Genomic DNA, 20,981 nt, shown 5'->3' on the forward strand with positions numbered 1-20,981 from the left:
AGAACACAATCATGTGTTATTGGTAATGGTTATCCAATGGAGACAACGGAGGGGTACCTTTGTGCCTCTCCACTTAGGGGAGGGAGGAGAGATGTGGATGAGGTTAAGGGGGTAGAGGTGAAAAGCATGGGAAATAAGATGGGAGATAAGGGTTTTTTGGGAGGCTTGTTGATAGGAATTTTGAATTTTTTTAGTAAAAGTCATGTAATATATAATAATATTTTATTTGATATCAAGGTTCGTCATCTCAGTATCGAGCCGTGTACCAGTCCACCTTGTTACTATGTTGTGACAGGGCTGGTTTGGCATACTGAGTTGTTACCACACCTACTGTACCACATATCAATACCGAACTGATATGTACGGCATGCTCCGTACCATTTGATTTGGTATGGTACGATAAATCTTGCTCGATATAGTAAATGATATACAAGCTATAGGATTTTGTGCCAAGGCAAGCGTGCCTAGTGTTGTTTTTCGTTTGGCAGGTTCAGTCTGAAATTTAGTTAGGCTTACAAATCTGGACACCACTTGAAAGCCCAAAGTCGAGTATACAAGCCTAAAATGCTTAGGTTTTCCCCTAGGTCTTATTGTTAGACAAAACTTGAACACCACATTATATTATTAGAATAGCCCATAAAAACTCCAAAACAAAAGCAAACCACAAGTATGTTCATGCTATTAAAAGGAAATTTGATGTATTGTAGATTTCTCATGCACGGATATTCATTGTTGATGTGGACTCATGCATTAAATTCTAAGATTTAACTCCAAAGGGAGTAGCCTATCTTGGAAACCTTGTCATTGGTGTCATTACTAGCATGCCTTGATCGGCATTACGAATCTAGTCAGAAACCTTGGAGTTATGATGCTTTTAGAAGAAAACCCCCTAAGAAGTTGTGTAAGAAACCATCTCTCCCCCTCCTCTCTCTCTCTCTCATTATTGTGCTTCGTATACATGCAACCTATGCCTATTTATATATGTGTCTCGAGCATAATATATGTGAAGACAAAATACGGATATATTATCACGTGAAGTCCCTACTAAAATGTTTTAAAGGTGGTAGCCTAGGCTTTAGCAAGCCCTTGTTCACACATCTTAAGCTCTAAGTGCCTAAGCAGACTTAGGCAGGATAGGTTGGTCAGTTTTGGGGTACATTTTGGTGATTGTTTGGTACTATGTGTCATGCCTTCGACCTGAAATCATGAGCTGGGGTTTTTCAAGCACCAGATCCAATTAACTCCAAAAATCTCCCTTGAAGTCTAATATTCAAAAATTATATTTATATCAGAATTTAGCAATGATTATTTTAAGAATAAAAATTTTAAGTCCCAATACTTTCATAGGGCTAGTCAAGTAGAAGTAGCCGACATTTGATCAGTTCAATCATGATAATCTCATTTAATCATGGTTGGACTATGGTACAGGTGGCTCAATAGAAATCAAGGGTGACCAAATTTAGTAGTGAAGACTACTTTGTTGCCCGATGACCAGGGGTTAGGACCTCTTCAACATGGTCGATCAAGGTCATTGAGGAAAAGCTCTTTTTTAGGATCCAACGAAACAATAGAGTGCAATAGAGAGAGAAACAAGAGAGAAACAGTAGGGAAGATAGAGAAGAGAGAGAAAGAGGGGAACATAGCCTCTCTCTCCAATGGAGGGAAGGAAAGCTTGAGGATGGTAATTGCCAGTTGAAAAACTGACAGTCAACCACCATAGACGGTGGCTGGGAGTAACAGACGGTCAATGATGAAGAATCAACCAAAAAATTATCAATCAAAATAGGGGCTTTGGTCCCAATCCTAAGGTCCATGACTTTTAGTGATTGAGGCTTCAGCTATGGCCACGAGTAGTTTTGAGAGACTGCACAATAGCTTCGGTGATGCATGTCAGCATGAAGATGGCCGGAAAAGGAAGAAAAGGGCCAAAATCAAATTAAAAAAGGGAAACCAAAATAGAGTCCCTTTCTTGACCAAAGTTCAGCGATTAGCCAACCATAAACAAAAATATAAAAGATAGAGTATGGAAACAAGGTCAATTTGAAGATTAGAGGTCCTTACTGGATTTCGACAAGATCTCACAGTGTTACAAAGAACCGGTGCTGATGTTAACTGTTTACTTCCAATACTATATTAATTGTTTTATTATTTGTTATAGTTGCTTGGTAATATGAACATGAATATTAAATCATGCAGTTTGAGTGACTGATCAATATTGTTGTGTTTGTTGTAAAAAAAATTATCATTGAGTACCCACGGCAACAATTGAAAGAGATCCTAACATCCTATCCTGAATAACAAGATGTCGTTTACTTCCAAAGTTCCAATATTATATTAATTATTTGTTATTTGGTATAGTTGCTTGCTTATATTAATATGAATAGTAGAGCTTGCCATTTGAGCGATTTATCAATATTGTTGTGCTCCTTGTAAGACAAATTATCATTTAATACTCATTGTGACAGCTATAAATGTAAAATTGTTTGTTCCTTAATTTGGATTTTCTTTCCTTATTTTTGTTTCTAACATTCTATCTATTTCTTTTATATTTAATAACATAACAATCAGCCTTCTATATTTAAGCTCATTCCCTTCAAGTGTTGGACTTCCATGTATGTGCTATGAAGTTCCCTAGTGATGTGCACGATACTAGTAACTTTTAGAATGTTGCATATTTTGCAATGCAAATCCCAAATGAGGACAAGAAAGTGATTTCATGTCATGGTTAGAAAGATCACATTCCATACTTAGTGTTACATGTTTTGAATTATTAGTCATCTGAATTCTTTCTAAACTTTTGATTAATTTGCCAACTTTTTTTTTCAACTCTAGATTTTTGCCTTTATCTAAATTGTTCCCAAGTGTTGAGATTGTGGTAATCTTTGATGATACAAGAATAGAGATGTGTGCATGCACTTGCCTGCGTGCAAATGGGTGTGCATGTGGAGTGTCTGTAGCATGTGCACATATGTACATGTGCATTTGCATGCCTCGAAACTCTTGTGAAGCAAACAAATGTAATGACTGTGTTAATTCCCCATTCACGAGTTTTTCGCGACTAATGTAAGAAATGCTTACATGTTACAAACTATTGATGTTATGCACTATCATTGGTGTTTTTGCTTTTCTTATTTCTATTCCTTCCTCTTCCATACTTATTTATATATGAATATTTTAGAAATTGTATTATATATTCTTGTTAGTTATTTTCAAATTGTTAGTTCTTTGAATTCCTTCCAAATTTTTGACTAATTTAGCAGACTTTTTTTGGAAGTCTTGGTTCGTGCTTCTATCTGACTTGTTATCCAACACTAAATTGTGACTATTTTTCATGTTGTTAGAACTAGTGTACATGTGCATGCTCGTTGGTTGGGCTAGTGAGCCTGCAGCATGGGAGGAGCAGCAGGTATGCGCTTATGTCCTTGGGCATGGGCGTATGCATGGTTGTTTGTTGTCCTTGGGCATGGGCGTATGCATGGTTGTTTGTTGACGGAGGGGGGTTGGGGGTGGGGGTGTGTCGGCATGGGGTTGTGCATGTAGGTGCTGGTGTGGGCGTGTGGATATGTGTGTGCATGCATATGCATGTGCAAACAACTGGAGGGGAAGGGTGTGGGTGTGTGCATGGTGCATGTAGGTGTGCATTGATGCATGCATGTGCATGTGTGCATGTGGCTGTGTGTGGGCATGTGCACATGCATGCACTTGTGCAACAGGCATCTGCATGTGTGGGTGACTGGGTGGGTGGATATGTGTCCAAGTGTGTCTGTTGTGCATGTGTGTCTGTTTAGGTGTGTGTGTGATTCTGAAGAGAGTGATGCTTTCTTTAGGTCAAACTTGGAACCTCTCTATAATGCACATGCTTAGGAGATGGATGCCAATGGATGTAACGAAGTTCTCTTTAATCGTTTCCACTGTGAAATTACACTAGAATTCTTGCTTTTGAGGTTCTAAAGTAAAAGTTATAAATCATTTTTAGACCATTTGCTTCTCTTATGAAAGGAAGGTTTCTTACTTGATGAGGATAGCTGCAGCTGTAATATTTATTATGTATTGAGGAGATGATAGAATCCAGATTCATTCTGTTTGAAGTTGTATAATCATCATGTATTAACTACTTTATGGATATTCAGACCATTTTCATCTGAACCTAATTATAATATAGAATGAGTTTTGGAATTTCATGGTTGGAGCAATTTTGAATGTGTATTGAATGTGTAACTTTCTGCAGTCAGTCTTAGTCGGCATGATTCATCAACATCTGTTCACAGTGCTGCAACATTTATTACAACCCCATCAACAATTAGGTCTGTATCTATGAGAGATATAGGCACAGAAATGACTCCAATTGCTAGCCAGGAACCTTCTCGGACAGGAACTCCTGCGAGAGCGACGACACCAATACGCAGCCCAGCTTCTTCTCGACCATCAACTCCGCAAAGAACTGCTCCAAATTCAAGCCCAACTGAGTCAGCTGATTGTCATGGGGATTCCAAAAGCACACAGCTATCTGAAAAGGAATTACAAATGAAAACTAGGAGAGAAATAATGGTTCTTGGCCAACAATTGGGGAAGACGAACATAGCCAACTGGGCAAGCAAGGAAGAAGAGGAAACAGATGCATCTGTTTCCCTTAAGACTCTATCTGTAGACCAGGCAGCTAAAAGTGTTATAGAGACCCGAGCAGCAGCCTGGGAGGAGGCAGAAAAAGCCAAGTATCTGGCCAGGTAGTTTTACACTAAGACTCAGGTTGCCTGTATAGAAAAGCTTTGCTTGACCTATGTGTTAGACTTTGCCACTTGCATCAAATTGTATAATTTCTGTAGCTTACTTTTTATGAGGGTTCAGTTTCTGAGTGGCAGAAAATTTCTCAGGTTTAAACGTGAGGAAATCAAAATTCAAGCTTGGGAAAATCACCAGAAAGCAAAAACCGAAGCTGAAATGAGGAAGATTGAGGTAAACCCTGTCATTTTCTGCATGACAAATGCACATGCATGTATAAATGTGTGAATACATAGATAAATGCATACTTTTGTAGGCACATATGTATACTAATATATGTTTATGTGTTATGTACCTATGTGTTTCTGATTGCACGCAGTCAGATATTTCATGCTTCTTTATGCCAGATATAACACTAGCTAACTCTTTTATTTGTCATGGGTTTCTCAAGAAGAACTGCCCTTAGTTGCATCATAGACTGTCAATGCATTAACCTTACAATTGATGGTAGTTTAACTACCCATGCATTTGATGGTATGCCATCAAGACAACACCATGTAGCAGATTTGAAAATGTAGCGCTTTTACCATAATTGTGTAAATCTTACAAGGCATTATCGAAAAAACTATTCCATCTAAACATGGATTTCTGGCTCCTTTGATATCCAACATCTATGAAAACAGTGAGGACCTAGAGCAGTAACATGCTCCAAAGTATCCTCAGTTCCCAAGAACTCAGAACACGTGTGAAACAGATATATGCGCTAATGATTCAAGAGAGTTGCATTAGGGAGCTGCCCTCAAAATAGTTGTCAAAATAAACATCAGGATCTAAGGGTGACTTTGTTCTTCCAAATATAAGATATACTAGAAGCATCAACATCATTAGCTCCGTTACTAGGAGACAAGTAGACTTCTCAAGAAATTACCTTGCTGTAAAGATCTGAGCCCGGGGGAAGTATCTACTGATTGTTTAGTAGAAATAGGAGACTAACAATATGAAACATTACAGAGGGAGGGAAGAGAACCGATTATAAGATCTTGTTCCAAGAAGGTTGTGGCCTGGCAAACTAAGTTCTGAGACATAAGGAATTTCCCAGTTAAAGAGGAACATCAAATGCAATTGAAAGCTTGTTCAAGGAATATTGGAGGACCAGGGATCAAACATGACCAATATCTACTTGCCATCGCCTACAGTCCACTGAAAAATTGGCAAAGGTTTTAGATCACTTTGCTGGTCTCTTACAAATATCCTGGTTGCCATTAAAGGAATATTTAAATCATAATAATAAACTTCAAAGGAGAAACAGATTCAAATTCAATATCTAAAATGAATAAAGTCCCTTTTCCTGGTAAGAAAGAATGAAGTACCTTTATCACGTGTATCATTTTGAGTCAAGCAGGAGAACCCTGCATTCATTATTTGTTCCAAATGAAGTCTTGGTAAGAAAGAATGAAGCCTCTTTTCCAAATGAAGATCTACCTGAATTCATTACTTGTTCAGTAACAATATTTATAATAGCAGCTCGTTAATTGCACAAATTTCTTGAAGTATATTATGATTGAACCCAACTGAACAAACTCGAGAGACCAAGGACTAAAACTCATTTACCAGAGAAAAATGAGCTTAATAGTGGGCCTCCATGACTTAAAAAATGTTAGATGTTTTGTCAAGTGATCTTAAAGCGAGAGATCTCCAAGGAGATTCCAGAAGTAGAAGAGTAGAAAAGGTAATATGTGGGAAGAGTGTATATATGAAAACATTCCATCTAGGAACACTTAAAATTTATTTGACGATTAGGTTTCAGTGTTCATCTCTACCCCTATCCTCAGTATGAGCCTGGTTATAGATAAATAAGTAGTATTAACCTAAATAAAATACTGTCTGAAGCATTTTTAGGCTTTAAAAAGCCCAAAATCATTAGATACTACTCCAAACCATACCCATATAGCATAGAGACCAATGTTTATTCAATAATTACCAAAGAAAAAGACTACATGTGCATCTTTGTCTCATATCTTGCTTTAGAGGGGAATATTGTTTTCATTTTTCATTGTTTTTTCAATAAGAAGGCCATACTCCCTTTATCAGAGCTCTGATTTGCACATTTCCTACATTGTTGAAAGCTTAATTAACCTTGGATATAATCTTTTTGGTGTTCAAATTCTTCATTAATGAACTTGGTAACTTGTTAGGATGCCTTTCACCTATTACAGTTTTATAATAAACATATTCTACTTTTGCATTAGATCAATACGTTGCACCTAATGATTTCCATCGTGGTATATAAATTCCAGTACACCTCTCCATTTGAAGCAAAAACTAGAGCAAAAACTCATTCTACAAAGAGCCTCTCATTTAAAAGCTAGAACAAAACTCCAGATACTAAGCATCATTGTGATAACACCCAGCTTTCTAGCTTTAGCTTTAAAAGAAGAGATGGGAGAGAGATAAAATGTTAGATGTGTGCCCCGGAAGCCAATTGTTGGCTGACGCATATAGTAATTTCAGAACATAAATTTGTACTTGTAAATTTTATTCATTAATAAAATGGGTAGTTTTTATTTCAATTATGTTTTATGTGTCTATGATTCGTTCAAGGGATTAATAGATGATAATATATATATACTCAAAGTGTTAAGAATTTGGGACATACATTATTGATGGTTAATTTCTAAAAATTTTTGATTAAGAGATCATCACGGAGGACGGTAATTGATCTAGTTAGATCGGTGCATGGATCGCTTTCCTTTCGGACAGATGTGTCTCAAATTTGCGGTGTGGAGACACTGAGGCGAGAATGCAGGTGGTTGTTAGAGAACAACTTGCACTGAGCGTGACCAACACGAGAAACCATTTGGATGTCTACTTACTCAGTAGTTTGCTCGATGCTGCAGTGGTGTGAGCGATCCTTTGACTTACGGTGCCTCGGCTATTCGCAATGAGGCTACTATAGTTTGACTGCATATAAATTTGATCTTCTCACCATTTGGATCTTTGTAGTGTATGTTGGCTACAGTAGGTTCAGGTTCACTGTTAGGAGTAGGATGCACCTACATGGAATCTATCGATCTTGATAGAAAAGGAGAAGTCCTATACGATTCGCAAGACTGAGTTCAGAAAGTCTTCGATCGAAGCATAAGTACTGAAAAAGGATTTTCATGAAAATTCACGAATGAACTCGAGTCGAGCCAATCTTGTATATGACTGACGTTGAGGTTTGATAAGTTTTTCATGATCTTCGCCCAGTTGGAACTCACGATAGAAGAACTGAATTATATGGTAACTGCACCTAGAGATTCAATACTTCTATTCTGCTGAGTTGCCATTACATACTGTTAGGTGTCATTGGTGGATTGTGAGACTCATCGAGCGTTGTCTTGATAATCGATGATCCATAATAGGTAGAGTTAGAATCGTTCCAACTCATTAAAAGGAGTTTCAATGATACTGTGATAGGGATCACCGTATATCTTACTACCAGACAGAATAGAACCTATGGGATCACACACAATAGAGATACTTGATTAGATGGTTGAGTGACGATTATGAATCACAATTGGATCTAATTATCAATGTGATTGATAATTAATCCAATGTAAAAGTTGCAATAAAAAAATTCACTGAGAGTTAGTGAGTTATAGGAGGATTAATTAGCAATTGGATTGCTATTTGACTCAATCTGATTAAGCAATGGGATTAAGATCAAGTCTAATTGAATTAGATTCGATTTGGCTTGGTTTGAGTTTGATTAGATTAAGCCTGATTGAGTTATGAGATAGTCCAATTGCAAGGAAAATCAATTCCTAATTTGATTGGGATTTGGGTGCAACTAATTTTCTAATTGGATTGGGATTTAATTAAAAGGATTGGGTTTCTAGTTGGACTAGGATTTGACCTTTCCTTGGGTGCAACCAAATCTTATTTGGTTAATTTCAGTTGAAGCACCAAGAGAGACCCAAGTTGACTGGAACTCTTTTTCCTTGCGCATGCCCCACATGTCCACGCCAAAATGATTGTCGCCCACCTTGTTTTTACATGAGAAAGCTCACGCTAATAACTTCTCCGTGCCTACCCTTCTTCTCAAATTCCATGTGCACCACTGAGAGATAGGGATAAAGTTTCATTTGAATTTGAATTCTTATCATGATAAAATTTATTCTTATCTCTAACTCTTGGATGCCATCTACAAAAAGGGGTGGTTTTGGGCGTGTGAAAGGATGGATCTCTACGAGAGAAATCTGGTTTTGGGCGTGTTTTTTTTTCTTCTTGGGCGTGAGGATCTAGTAGAGTGAGTTCCCATCTCTTAGGCATGGGGTTTTAGGAGGAGAAAAAAAAGAAAGGATTTCTTCCTCCTTTTCCTCTTCTTCCTTCTATTCTTCTTCATCTCTGAGAGGGCCTGAGAGAAATGAAGAAGGATTTACAAAAACCATCAGGAAGTAGTCTCTATAAGGAAGCTAGCACCCCGGAGAGATTAAGAAGCCTCTGATCATATCAAGATCTCATGTGGATATCTGTAGAGGTCGGATGCTTGTGCAGCTCGAAGGAACTCAGACATCCACGATCATCGACTGCGGTGTAGATCGATTTGTGCAAAGGTATAGAGATCGAATCTCTACTTGGTAGATCAACTTTGCCTCCTATTGCTTCATCGGATTCTTTTTAGTCGGAAAGATATGCCCAGTCAAAGTATCATTTGAAAAGGAAACTTTCGATTTGACCGGTCTGTTTCAAGCCTTAAATGATGGAGTTTAGGTTTGTTAGCAGCATTGCCCCTCAAAAAGGATGGGGCGTCACGATGTAAATCTTGAAAAATTATCAAATTAAAAAAATATCATCTTAATTGGATGTCGTATGATCAAGTTATGGTTTTCAGAAGTTTGGCTTATGACTTGGATCCTAATATGTTAGATCTTGCTTCTGGATCCTATCCAATTATGCTCGTAGTTGCCAAAATATTTCACATCTGATTTAGTGATCGTTCTAGATTAGGGATCCCCCTATTTAGGGGATTTATCTCCTATTAAATTAAATCAGAATGGACAATGGGAAAATATTTGCTTTCTAATCTTCTTGTGGTTGAACCACCTGCTTTGCTCAAAAATGGTTTCTAACCTTGCTTTTTTCTGCTCTTGGATCTCAGCGAACCACTTGGTCTTCTCCTACATCTAGACTTCATGGTAGGGAAGCTTCTTGCCATCCTTGTCGATGATGACTCCTCAATCTCGATCTCGATTGATCGGTCGATGGGATTAAGAGATAAGAGTTTGGCCGCTCATAATTAGTATTGGCTTCTCATACTATCATCATGAACTTGCTGCAGGTATTAACAAGTTGCTTGGCCTAGATAGTAGTTTTAAGGTCTATATTTTCTTATGTTTTTGAGGCGTCGATCATGAACTCCTCATCTTTTACGAGATGATACTTTCTCTACTATTTGTAAAAGACTGCATCTTGATCCCAAAGGTTTGAACTCCCAAAAATAACCTACTAAGTATCCAAAGAAACTACTTCACAAATTATCTCATCAATGTACCTCTTAGTTATGGCGAACTTGAAGGTACACTACTCGATGATCTTCGATTCGACATCATTTTGAATCCAATTGGGAGAGTAAGAACATGGATGAAGCTTGGTCTGCAACCCTAGCTTTTGGACCAGATTTTCCAAATGAGGTTCTTCTAATTTTCAGGATTTACAATAGCCTCGATAATGCTCAGCTTCATCTAAATTTTTAAGCTTATTTTGGAGTCTGCTTGCTAGAGCTCGAGCGCTCCTCAATCTTTGCAGTATTGAGAACTGTCTCCTCTTTTTTCTTAGAGTCATCATCCTTCGATTGTTTCCACTTTGGTTGCAATTCAGTGTGAAGCTTCCAAAACTTATCCCTGGTGTGTCCACAAAGGTTGTAGTGATCACGATAAATTTTCTAAGTCATGTTGGTGTGCTTCCGCTTGCTCTCCTTAACTTGGGTTTCCACCACTTTTCTTGAACTCATCACCCTTATCTTTTTCAAGTCGATTCTTCTCCTCAATCCCCATGACCTTCAGGCTAGCTTCATTGATTTCTTCAACTTTGAAGAATTTCAATTTTCAACTTTTCCAAATGCTCTCGTGGAGACCTCCAATATACTTCATAAAGACTACATGATTGTTGATGGAGATTCTAGATGAGATTGTTTGTTATGAAACTTGATGGTATACTCCTAAACGGATTGATTTTACTTCTACCGCAAGTATTACAACTTGATCAACCGATCTTCCTCATGGCCAATTGAGTAAAACTGTTTTTTGATTAGACTCTTGAATTTGCTTCATATTAGAGTAGAAAGGTTGTCGTTCCTCATATATAAATTCCACCAGACAAGAGCATGGCTAGAAAGCTTGAGACGAGCAAAAGCTACCTTCTAGATATTGAAGCATCCATATATAATAAAGTAGGTCTCTAACTAGTCTAGCCAGTTATCTAGCTTCTCTGCATCAACAATCCCATTGTATAACGAGATCTCAATTCAAGCTTCAACTTTAAATAATTAGGGAGAGATCTTGTATACCTTTAGATTGCTCATCCTTGTTGGATGGTGGATCTTTATCTCCAGATGTAAAAGACACCTTTGCAACAGGAGTTGCTAGTGCTGATGCTGGTGCTAAAGGCATCACTAGGCTAAAGATGATCTTGTATATCGTTTCAGTTCACATTCCTATCTAGAGCTTTGTCTATCTTTAAATCTCTACCAATGACAAGCCAAGGGAATGCTCTGTAAGAAAAACTAATCTCACATGCCTTCTCTCTGTCTCACACTCGGTATAATGGAGAAGGAAAAACCTAGCCTACATCTCTTTCTCTTGTGGCGTGTGAGATTGCTCATCTAACCCTAGGATACCCCTTCCCTTTTTATAGTTGAGGGGAGGCCCTAGAGCTTTTCTTGCTTCGCACCCAAGACTTCCAATAGGACACTCTCTGGAGAGATAAGGTGGTGGTGGCATGCTCAACCATGTTGCCTCCTAGGAGTCCTAGTTGGACTCCAACTAAAAAGGACGAAGGGGCACCCTAGGGACTGCCCCATTCGAATAGGTGCTCCTTTCCTAGATGCGCATAAGGATAGGGGTGTCGGCCTTGTTTCTTGGTTGGCTAGCCCCCTACTTGGATCTCATCCAAGTGGACCTAGAATTAGCTTTGTCCTTGCTTGAATTGATGTAGCCTTACTCCTGTTTCTTGACTATTCCTGTAGCCGAATCACTTCTCCAATGAAATCTAAATCTTTTTTGATCTAATCTTTAAGAGAATAATCAACTTGAATCTTATTCCAATTGAGCCGAAGTTAGATATACGTACTAGATTTTTTACTAGGATAGGTCAACTTAAGTTCCCGCTCACCAAAGGCCTATCCTTCCAAGTCTTTTTAGTCACACATTAGCTACATGTGGGTCCTATATCTGCATCATTGAACCTCGTAGTGACCAGGATTAAACCAGTTGGTCTCCCCATTCCTACACAAGCCATCTCATGCAAATTGGTCCTCCATGTCAGTGTGCTCTAATGAGCATTATGTATAGCACTGTCAAACTCTTAATCATATGATTTCTAGCCCATCAGTACCTTGCATTGAGCTAGACATCCTTTATGAAAACTATTCATGCGAATCCCTTTTGAAAATAATTAAGTATTAATTATAATAATTTTGCAAAATATTTATTTTCAAAATCTTTCAACCTACTGCACTGCTAGATGTAATACGCCTGCGCATGTCGCTATTTTAATATGGATACTATGCTATTTAATGGTTTCTATATTGGATAGCTTAATCTCACACATATCTGAATCTAATAAACCACTATGCTTCCTATCAAAGATAAAGTTCAGGGTATTATATTTAATACACGGATTTAGCCATAAATTTATTCACCTCTAAAATACAACAAACTATCTTGTCCTTTAGGTCAAGGGCCATTTGCAAGCTTGTGTACCTAGTTCACATTTCTAACCCTAGCAACGCTTTGTAAGGTAGATTGTGAGTGCTGACCATTTGGTGTCATGTCACAACTAGGTACCAATGCAAGGTCTGACTCAATGGAGGAACTTCATGAAGTCAGCATCCATGTTAACAGCCTAGTAAGTGTAATGGCCAACCTCAGCTATATCTGTGAACAAATTTTGACTACTTAGAAATATTCAATCCTCCTCTTGAAAAACCCTCTTAGATAAATCCTCTTAGTTCTCTTGGATTTTTTGAGTTTATGACCGATGTTTGCACATACTGCGTACTATATATGACCGCAAATAGGAGGTAGCTATTAGTTTTTTACTATTCTTTTGTATTAAATATGTAAATGGTTTTTAGGGCATACCCTACTTCCAACAGTAGGTTCTTGCCTATGACAACCTTGGTTGGTTTTGTGTAAGACATGAAATAGTTAGACAAAAGTCGTAAAGGTCAGGGCTGAAACTCTTGCGGGATAGGTCAGGTTGGTGGCAATCCTTAATCCAACCCAACTTCTAAAACCCTCAACCCTATCCCAATCCAACTTGCTCTTTATTATTATAAGCTAAATTCTGGTTGGGGTGGCATGGTCTGGTCAAGTTTTTGGGTTGAGTTGGATTATGCCATGTTAATTGGGTTAAGTCAGGTTGAATAAGAATTTTAAGATAATAAAAAGGTGTAGGACATTTTTATGGAATTGATATTTGTTGAATTGAGGCCTCAGTCATTCATTATTTCCACTATACACTTGCATGCAATTTAATAAGATTAAAGGTAGTTATATAAACATGTAAGTACTTTCTATGAAACATAAATACGAATTGTTTATTAGATTATTTATATATCGGGTAGGTTCGGGGGTAGGTTGGGTTGGTTTGGTTAGATCGGGTTTGGGCTAGGTTGGGTTGAAAGTTAACCCTAACCAATCCTACTTAAGGGCGAGTTTGGATTTTTGAGCTCAAGCCCCAACCAAGTTTATAAAACATCAACCCAACCTACCTAATAAGCAGGTTGGTCTGGTGGGTTCAGGTTGAGCCCAAGCTAGGTTGCAACCCTAGTAAGGACCAGGTGTGTTCACTATGAATTAACATGATCTTGCAGTAAGAAGATGTACAGGTTGCTGAACTTAAGGATGTGTTTCTAGCTGGTGTTGTTTATGAAGTATGATTGGTTAGGTGGAATCTGGTGGCCATTGATTGTGCTGATGAACAAGGATGTTGTTTGTATATTTGTGGAAAGTGAAACAAGTTCTCCATATCCATATTATTCATAATGTACAGAACTACAGCTTCCATGCCAAACACAATTTGTGCGTCCCTAGCATTGGGAAAAAAATTTCCCCACTGAAAAAACTGGTTCCATGATAAGATTATGATACTAGAGGCTCTTGGTGATCGACATAGCTAAAATATTTTAATCAAGGGCCTGGTATCATCACTGCTTGCTTATTACTCTCAACTGGATCTCCAACAATCTCATTTATAGCTGCCATTTGATGAAAGAGAGACAAAGTGTCTAATATGTGTAGACATTTCCTTTCTCATCATGAGACAATGGATCTTGTTTTACCTTAAACCAAGTAATTGCATTTTTTGAGAATGATTATTTTGCTTTAGCAATCAAATAATAATAGATTGCCAAGGAGACTTATTAAAGGCTAGTTCCTGATAAAAGCTTAATGGTTAATTTGGTTGGTTAGACAAGAAATAAAAGGCCCATCATTTATTAATCCTATTCTTAAATTTTTTTCACCTGAGATGCTGCACAGAATTCACTTGCGATTGTTTGAGAGTCCACAAATTAACATTTTTAGTTTAGGAATCCAGATTATAGGAAGAGCTGTGCTTCTAAGAAGAAAATAGGAGTGAAAGAACAAAACAGCAGAAGAGGCTAAATAGAAAAAAAATATGTATATAGAGCATGATGGTGAATTAGTGTCTAGGAGTTCTGCAGGACACTTGCACACATCAATCTTCACATGTCCGCAAAATGATTTCAAAATAGGTATGGCTTATGTCGTAATTGTTTGCTTAGTCTGAGATAAATCCAGTTCATGGTGGTACAACTACAATGACAAGAATATGACACTAATCCCTGCTAATTGGATTGTACCAATATATGACTGGAATTTTTGTTTGAAGACCCTCTATTTAGAGTTTCATGATAACCTTTCCTTTGCTGAAAAATGGCACCTTGTCTTTCAAGGTTACTGCTAGTTTGAACCATGAAAGAGTGACATTCTTTTTGGAGAGAATGTACTAAGTTGTATCATGGATATATGAATTTGTTATGCGAATTCCTACTACATCAGTGACTAGCAAAGACAATCTGGCTGTCCTTTAGAGGAGCAGTTTGGCAGCTCAAAGAATTTGTCTGCATTTTGTATGTTGCCTCAGTCTCGTTAGTATTTTGGAGACTGAGGCAGTATCCTTTGTTATCTTAAAGTTTGGAATCTGATGAGCGATGAATGAAGAAACTTTTATAAGAAGGAATCTAGCTGAAAGCCAGTTTTCAAAGTTACCTGCATTTGTTGGAGCAATGTGACAAGCCAGAATTTAAGCAAAGAACTTTCAAGCATTGAGTTGATGAACTCAGCGATACTTCTAAATTTTGGGGCTGTAGAACCTGCAAACTGAATCTTGTTTGCGAGCCAAGATTTTAAAGAAATTCCCTCTTGAATACGGAGAAACTGTGAGCATTTTGAACTTGATACATTATGAAAGACGTGTATCTTGTGTTAGATATATGTCCTAGAAGCCAATTAGGCCGACACATGTAATCTTTTTAAAGGTATAATTTGTAATTTTGACTTATTACTCGAAGTCAACCCAATTTTATTTCAATAATAAATCAAAACTATAAATTATGCCCTTAGAAAGATTATATGTGTCGGCCTAATTGGTTTTTAGGGCACACATATAACAATCTTCTACTTGCACAAAAGCCAATTGGCCATAAATCTAAGTCCCATCTTCTCAAGGTGGATTTTGGTGTTTTGCTGGCTCAGTTGCTTAGTCAGTGGGTCAGTCATATTGTCAGTGGTGTCAACTCTTTTTACCTCGATGTACTTTTTTTTGAGGTAATCATGGATGAGATGGAATCGTTGCTCTCTATATGCTTGGACTTTTGGTGAGATCTTGGCTCCTTAGCTAGAGCTATGCTATTGTTGTTGTTGCAGTAAAGTGGAATGGCATCTGATGACATCACATCCAACTCCGCAACAAATTTCTTGAACCAGAATGCCTCCTTTGCAGTTTCTGATGCGGCGATGTACTCAGCTTTCATAGTGGAGTCTGCTATGACAGGCTGTTTAGAACTTTTCAACTCACAGCACCATCGTTGCATAAGAAAATACTGCCGGATGTCGACTTTCGATCATCAATATCAGACATGAAGTCTGAATCAGTATATCCCTGCACTCTCAACTCTCCTCCAAAGATCAAGAACATATCGTTAGTCCTTCTAAAGTACTTAAGGATACATTTCACAGATGTCTAGTGTTCTTCATTTGGATTCGACTGATATCTGCTTGTCACTCACAGCATAAACTATATCAGATTGTGTACACAGCATGGCATACATGAGACTCTTTATGGTCGAAGCGTAAGGGATCTTGCTCATGCGTTCTATCTCTTTCAATGTGTTGGGGCACATCTTTTTGGAGATGAATTCCATGCCTGAAGGGCACAAGTCTCCTCTTGGAGTTTTTCATGCCAAATCTTTTCAACATGTCCATGTACATCCTCTGTGAAAGGCATAGCATCTTTTTAGATCCATCTCTATAGACCTTAATCCCTAAAATAAAGGATGTTCCCCGATGTCCTTCATAAAGAATTTCTTAGACAACCATAATTTAACTGAGATTAACATGAAAATGTCATTCCCAATTAGGAAGATGTCATCCACGTACAGTACGAGAAAAGTGACAGCACTCTCATTGGTCTTTTTGGACACATAATTCCTCCTCATTTTTGATGAAACCAAACTATTTGATCACATTGTTAAAATGGGTGTTCCAACTTCGAGATGCTTGCTTAAGTTCATAAATGGATCTTTGTAGCTTGCAAACTTTGTGATCTCTATCACTGAAAGTAAAATCCAGAAGTTGCTCTATATAGGTATCTTCCTTAAGATATCCATTTAAAAAAGCAATTTTCATGTCTATTTGCTATATCTCATAATTATGGTATGCTACAATGGTAAGTAATGTTCGAATGGACTTCAGCATAGCCACTGGCGAAAAAGTATATTAACAGTCAATGCTTTCATGTTGACTATAACCTTTAGCCATGAGTATTGCTTTAAAGATCTCTACCTTTCCATCTGAATCAATCTCTCTTGTAGATCCATTTACACCCAATAGGTACTATATCTTTTAGTGGATCTACTAAGGTCCAGACTTGATTTGAGTGCATTTAATCAATCGCTAACTTCATTGCCTTTAACTATTTTTTGGAGTCGATATCTGATATCGCCTCGCTATAGATTTTGAGGTCATCTTTATGTACCCTATTTTCTGTAAGGAATATTTTCTCTACATCTTCTATAATGATATCTATGTATCTCTCAGGAGGACGGAAAATTCTACTAGATCTACGAGGTGGAGGAGATGTGCATATTGGCTCTAGTTGAATAGGTTCCACAGGTTCTGAAACTTGTTGCTCTTCAGAGACTCTTCGAGCCCAATCTGTCTCCCAATACCTCCATCTTAGATAAATTTTTTTCAAGAAAGATTGCATATTGCCTCATAATCACATTGTGATCTATGGGAGATAGAAATTGAAGTGAATTTTAGTGCAGGGTAAAATGGTAATTTTAAAATTTTTCAAAATTATAATTTTACAGCGAAAATTATTAATTAATCTAATTAATTAACATAAATTAACCCTACACAAGGATCTAAATATGATATATATAGCATGCATTTAAATTTGAAATTTCGAATTCTACAGTAAACTTTTTACTGTTGTGTTCAGAACATATTATCTTTGTGTGGATAGTTGATCGTCGCAGTCTGATCACCGTTGGAAGGTCCGCTCGTTGCAATGCAGCCACACTGTGTCTGACCTCTGCGGATCGTCCACACGAAGCTCCCGGTCTGATCGGCTCCTCATGAATGCTAGTTCGTTGCAGAATCCTTTCGACTGCCGATATTGATCAAACTCCTTCGATCTTGATTTGTCGATTCTTCGGACACTCCGGATCGTCAGCAGATGTACTTGAGAGGTTGATGAAGCTCTCCCTGAGATCTGGTGGGCTCACGACACTCGTAGCTACTTTCTCACTTCCGAACCCTAGGCAGTAACCCTAGGGTACTCATTAAAAACCCTGCGCCTACTTATGTTTCTTTTCTTTTCTCTCGGAAGTTTTTGAACTTCTAACTTGTGCACAAGGCTTCCTCACGCCCACTATTCTCTCTCAGATAAATTCTGCGCACGCCCCACCTTCTCTTCTCTTTTAAAACAATGCAAGATGCGTCTTATCCGTGTGAGAGGATAAAGATAGGTGGTTGCTCACTTGAATTCAAATCGAATTTGAATTCAAATGCAAACCAACCCATCCTTATCCACTCTGGGCGAGAGAAGAGAGGAGGCGTGGGTTCTTTGTGCGTGGAGAATTTACACGAGAAACTCTTTCTCGTGTAGATTAAATGGCGCACAAGATAAGGTGGGTGGCGCATGGATTAGTTGCCCATTCAAATTCAAACATCTTTTGAATTTGAATGGCCAACAAATCAATCTTTATCCAGATAAATGGCGCACAAGGGAGGGCGTGGGAAGGCTTCTGCGTGGGAGAAAATTCACGAGAAGTTGTTTCTCGTGAATTAAAATGGGCGCAGATAAGTGAAGTGGCGCAGGGAGATGAGGTCAAAGTGGTTTCAACCTAATTGAGCCAACCTAATCAAAATAAGTTTGGCACAATTAGACTAAGTTAAACCCAACTTAATTAGGCTTAATTAGGCTCAATAAAATCCTAATCAAATCAAGAATTGACTAAGCCCAACCCTTGATCAGATCAGGGATCAAACCACCTTGGCGATTTGGTCAACACTTAACTAATCGGGTCAAATCCAACTGAATCCAATTCAATGGACTTGATCCAAAAATAATTACTCAATCAAATTGAGTTAATTAGCGATCAAATCACTAATTAAATCTCTCATAAATACTGAGTCCAAATCCGATGGGCAATCGGGCATCAGAGTCCATCGATATGAAATCCTGATCAAAAAAGTCCCAAACCAGTGGGACTCTTGACCCCGATACCCAAAATGTGTGGAACTTGTGATTAGAGAATCCTGATTCTCGATCACAGAGTTCCAGACACGGACTCAAAATCCACGAGCATTAGGACTCTTCACCAGCCAACAGAGCAGATAGGAACCTCTAATGTGTGTGACCCCGCAGGTTCGAACCTAAGCCGGTAGTACAGGAATCAATTCCTGTACTAATCGAAGTGACCATCTAGCAATGGTACCCGATGTTCGGATAGGTCGAATAGTCGCAATCGCAACACTCAGAACCTACATGAATATGGTTATTGTATAATTCATCCTTTTGACCCCTGTGTTTAGGATGACTCAGGGTTAAACTGTCAACTCTGATTAGATCATCCGAATCGTGCTCAACTCAAACAGTCCTGTGACTCCTCACTAGGATTATCTGGTCAAGGTTTTGCTAAATTGAAATGCGACTGTACACAGCTCCTGAACTGGAGTTGTCAATCCCATCTTGACACACGCACCGACAAGTCAAGTACTTGACTACACCCAGCAGTCTTCCGTCACTGAATTAGAAATTCAGGTAGTCTAGTGCCTAAGTGCAGTGAGTTGCTTGCAATTCACCATGGCGGTCTCAGGTCGGAGGGACAGTTAACCCATATCCCATCGGAGCAAATCTTGACAGCAGAAAAAAGCTCCGGAGTCGGTCACGTTCAGTGCAGATGTACCCTTAATCTCACTTGTATGCCATACCAGTGTCTCCACACTCCTTGGTTAAGAGGACAACCAACCCATATGGCATACAACAACCTATACTTGATAAACGTTGTTGTCCTTGGTAACAAGTATCATTTGGTCGCAAACAGGTTTAAGGACTAAACGACAATCCTCCTTTGTCGAGTCTAAATAGTCCTAAGGACTTCACAATAACACAGGAGTTCATGAAAAATGAAACAATTTGTGATGAAAAATATCAAAATAACTTTTATTTATTTATAATTCATATACTAATACAAGAATGAGCACAACCGTCAACAGGCTGACGATTGGCTTTGGGACACTATTCCCAACAATCTCCCACTTGGCCTGAAGCCAATGGTGCAGTATCTAATACTCATCTTCGACTTGAAGTCGTCGAACTCCTTCACCGTAATGGCTTTAGTGAATGGGTTGGTCAGGTTCTCCTTTCCGTCGATCTTCTGAAGGTCGACGTCACCTCTATCCACGATTTCTCGAATGAGATGGTAGCGGCACAGAATATGTTTTGTCCGTTGGTGTGCCTTCGGTTCCTTCGCCTGAGCAATGGCTCCAGAGCTGTCACAATAGAGCAGAACTGGACCAACAAGGGAGGGTGCTACTCCGAGCTCGATGATGAATTTCCTCAGCCACACTGCTTCTTTGGCAGCATCTGATGTAGCGACATACTCTGCCTCGCAAATTGAATCAGCCACTATGTGCTGCTTGGAACTCTTCCAGCAGACAGCCCCACCATTAAAGGTAAAAACAAATCCTGACACACTCTTGCTGTCATTGTGATCAGACTGGAAACTAGAGTCTGTAAACCCTATAAGTCTCAAGTCCGATTCACCATAAACAATCCACTGGTCCTTAGTATTTCTTAAATACTTCAGGATGGTTTTAACAACCTTCCAGTGATTCTTCCCTGGATCAGATTGGTATCTACTCACTACCCCCAGTGAGTATGCCACATCTGATCGTGTACATATCATGGCGTACATGATAGATCCCACTGTCGAAGCATATAGAATTCTACCCATACGCTCTCTCTCTTGAGGTGTTGTCGGACAATCCCTCTTCGAGAGAGAAATTCCATGGCCTATCGGTAGATAGCCTTTCTTGGAATTCTCCATGCTGAACCTCTTCAGCATAATATCAATGTACGTGGACTGGGATAAGCCAAGCAACCTTTTAGATCTATCTCTATAGATCCTCATCCCTAAGATGTAGGAAGCTTCTCCCAGATCCTTCATGGAGAACTGTGACGACAGCCAAATCTTTATTCCCTGTAATGTAGAGACATCATTCCCGATTAAGAGAATGTCA

General features: G+C 38.6%; 1 protein-coding gene across 3 annotated transcripts in view; it reads left to right on the forward strand.

The window, feature by feature from the left end:
* LOC105035606 (uncharacterized) overlaps positions 1-20,981 on the forward strand; it is a 74,537-nt gene that overhangs the window by 15,242 nt on the left and 38,314 nt on the right. Inside the window, exons 4-6 of one of the 3 annotated variants that reach the window (XM_073256672.1) lie at positions 4,229-4,724; positions 4,872-4,953; positions 12,764-12,828. In XM_073256672.1, coding sequence (XP_073112773.1) covers positions 4,229-4,724; positions 4,872-4,953; positions 12,764-12,828 — 643 coding nt within the window. Of the gene's footprint in view, positions 1-4,228; positions 4,725-4,871; positions 4,954-12,763; positions 12,835-20,981 lie in introns of all 3 variants that reach the window. The other 2 variants (XM_029261992.2, XM_010911208.4) reach the window with 2 other exon arrangements.

The sequence above is a fragment of the Elaeis guineensis genome, chromosome 4 (genome assembly GCF_000442705.2).
Source record: "Elaeis guineensis isolate ETL-2024a chromosome 4, EG11, whole genome shotgun sequence".
Taxonomy (NCBI): domain Eukaryota; kingdom Viridiplantae; phylum Streptophyta; class Magnoliopsida; order Arecales; family Arecaceae; genus Elaeis; species Elaeis guineensis.